The 2,534-nt window shown below is 62.0% G+C and overlaps 1 protein-coding gene across 1 annotated transcript in view; it reads left to right on the top strand.

The window, feature by feature from the left end:
* The first annotated feature begins 54 nt into the window (after positions 1-54).
* Positions 55-2,534, top strand: part of HMGCS2 (3-hydroxy-3-methylglutaryl-CoA synthase 2 (mitochondrial)) — a 3,060-nt gene continuing 580 nt past the window's right edge. The window contains 7 exon segments of the mRNA XM_009999874.1: positions 55-167; positions 386-825; positions 1,085-1,210; positions 1,507-1,671; positions 1,742-1,910; positions 1,996-2,180; positions 2,183-2,275. Of these exon segments, the coding sequence (XP_009998176.1) occupies positions 55-167; positions 386-825; positions 1,085-1,210; positions 1,507-1,671; positions 1,742-1,910; positions 1,996-2,180; positions 2,183-2,275 (1,291 nt within the window).

Here is a 2,534-nt window from a genome sequence, read left to right as displayed (position 1 = left end):
CCCTCCCCCCCCCCGTCCATCTGCCCGTCCCTCCGTGCAGCAGCTCGGGCGAAGATGCTGCGCTTGGTCAGCCGCGCTGCGCGCTGCTGGGGGGCAAAGCGGGCACCCCCGGGGCCGGAGCGGGCACCCTGGGGGGCACAGCCCCCCGCGGCCGTGCAGAGGGCATGGTGAGCACCCAGGCGGGTCAGGTGGGGTGGAGACATAACCTGGGGCAGGGGGTATTAGGGGGCTGGCAGTGCTCTTGAACCCTGATGGGGAAGGGGGGATGCTTTTCCTCTTCCCTAGCATGTCAGGGAACCAGCAGGGATTTGGGGAGCTCATGGCCTGGGGTGCTTGCTGGTGGCACCACCCCGGGAATGCTATCATTGCTCCCTCTACCCTGCAGCCTCTCCAGTGCTGCGGGGACGGGCACCTGGCCCAAGGACGTGGGTATCCTGGCCATGGAGGTTTACTTCCCTGCCCAGTACGTGGAGCAGGAGGAGCTGGAGAAGTACGATGGTGTCGAGGCTGGCAAGTACACGCGGGGCTTGGGCCAACAGCAGATGGGTTTCTGTGCTGCCCACGAGGACATCAACTCCCTGTGCCTGACGGTGGTGCAGCGGCTGGTGGAGCGCGGGCGCCTGTCCTGGGATGCCATCGGCCGCCTGGAGGTGGGCACCGAGACTGTCATCGACAAGTCCAAGGCTGTCAAGACTGTCCTCATGCAGCTCTTCCACGACTCGGGCAACACTGACGTGGAGGGCATCGACACCACCAACGCCTGCTACGGGGGCACTGCCTCCCTCTTCAACGCAGCTGCCTGGGTGGAGTCCAGCGCCTGGGATGGTGGGTGTGGGCAGGACTGTACTGTGATGTCTGGGGGGCTGGACATGGGTTGGGTGCTGTGGGATAGGGGAAAGTGCAGAAGGTCTGAAACTTGAAGATGCTCCTAAATACCTCAAAGGGAACTGGATTCTCCATCACCCTAGTTTCTCACTTGCCTTGGCCATCATACCCAGCAGCATAGGGATGGGGATGTCTGAGGGCTGCAGGATGGGGGCTTCTTCCCCCTGACATCCCCACCAGCTCCCCTCCCCTCCCCCAGGTCGCTACGCCGTGGTGGTGTGCGGGGACATCGCCGTCTACGCCACGGGGAACGCGCGGCCCACAGGAGGTGCCGGTGCCATCGCCATGCTGGTGGGACCCAACGCCCCGCTGGTGCTGGAGAGAGGTCAGTGCCTCATTGCCCTGGGGGCAATGAGCTGAGGGGTGTTATTGCTGGGGGCTGTACATCCACGTTGAGCCCCAGATGGAGCTGTTCAGCTCCAACAGCACCAGCTCTGCTGGCCCCAGTGGCTGCTCAGTGATGGGTACATCAGCATGCCAATAGCCACATCTCTGTGGGTGCCTCAGAGTGACCCAGAGAGGCTGGTAGATGCTGGGGTTAGCATGGCAAGTAGCACCCGTGGGTGCTTGCTGTCTGTCTGGGATTCCTCAGCACTCCCTGACAGCCAACTGTGCCCCCAGGCCTGCGGGGAACCCACATGGAGCATGCTTATGACTTCTACAAGCCAGACCTGTCCTCAGAGTACCCAGTGGTGGATGGGCAGCTCTCCATCCAGTGCTACCTGCGTGCTCTAGACCGCTGCTACGCCGTGTACCGACGGAAGGCAGAGAGCCAGCAGCAGCAGGGTAAGCCAGGGCATCCCGAGGTGCCTCCACCATCCTGCCAGATGCTGACAGCCCCTGTACTGCCTTCCAGCCGGTATCCAGCGGCCCTTCACCCTCGACGACTTCAAGTACATCATCTTCCACACGCCCTTCTGCAAGCTGGTGCAGAAGTCAGTGGGACGGCTGCTGCTGAATGACTTCTTGGCCTCCCCCAACCCTGACACAGCCTCTGGCCTCTACAAGGGGCTGCAGTCCTTCCGGTGGGTCCACGTGCCATGTCCCCTGTCCCCCAGCCCAGCTGGGGACATGCCTGTGTGGAGTTTGAGCTGGCCTCTTTCCATGCAGTGGCTTGAAGCTGGAGGACACCTACACCAGCAAGGATGTGGAGAAAGCATTCCAGGTGGCCAGCCAGGAGATCTTCAACCAGAAGACCAAGCCCTCCCTGCTCCTCTCCTCCCGCAATGGCAACATGTACACGCCATCCATGTACGGCTGTCTGGCCTCCCTCCTGGCACAGTAAGTCCCCCAAAAGCTGGCTCAGGGTTGAGGGGATTTATTTTGGGGAAGGCAGTCCTTCGCCCAGCTGGCCCAGGGAGCAGGCTCCAGCATTCATCCCCCTCTACTGCAGCAGAGACCAAATGCTTTCATTGCACATACCCCCCCAGCACATTCACCGCCCAGCCAACCTTTTCATCCCAGTTAGCTGGAGCTGGGCCAGCACATAAAGCCCTTCTGTCAGTGCCTGGAGGATGAAAACCCCCTTGTTGTACCTGGCAGAATGGCTGTCCCTTGCTGCCAGCAACGCCAGAGGAGCCATGGGAACAGGCAGACACTGGGCGGAGGGCACAAAAGCCTTGTCCTCCTGCCCTTCCCTGGGCAGACGG

This window comes from Chaetura pelagica, unplaced genomic scaffold (assembly GCF_000747805.2).
Source record: "Chaetura pelagica isolate M959 unplaced genomic scaffold, ChaPel_1.0 scaffold246, whole genome shotgun sequence".
In the NCBI taxonomy this organism is placed as follows: Eukaryota; Metazoa; Chordata; class Aves; order Apodiformes; family Apodidae; genus Chaetura; species Chaetura pelagica.
This window is presented reverse-complemented; position numbering and strand designations above follow the sequence as displayed.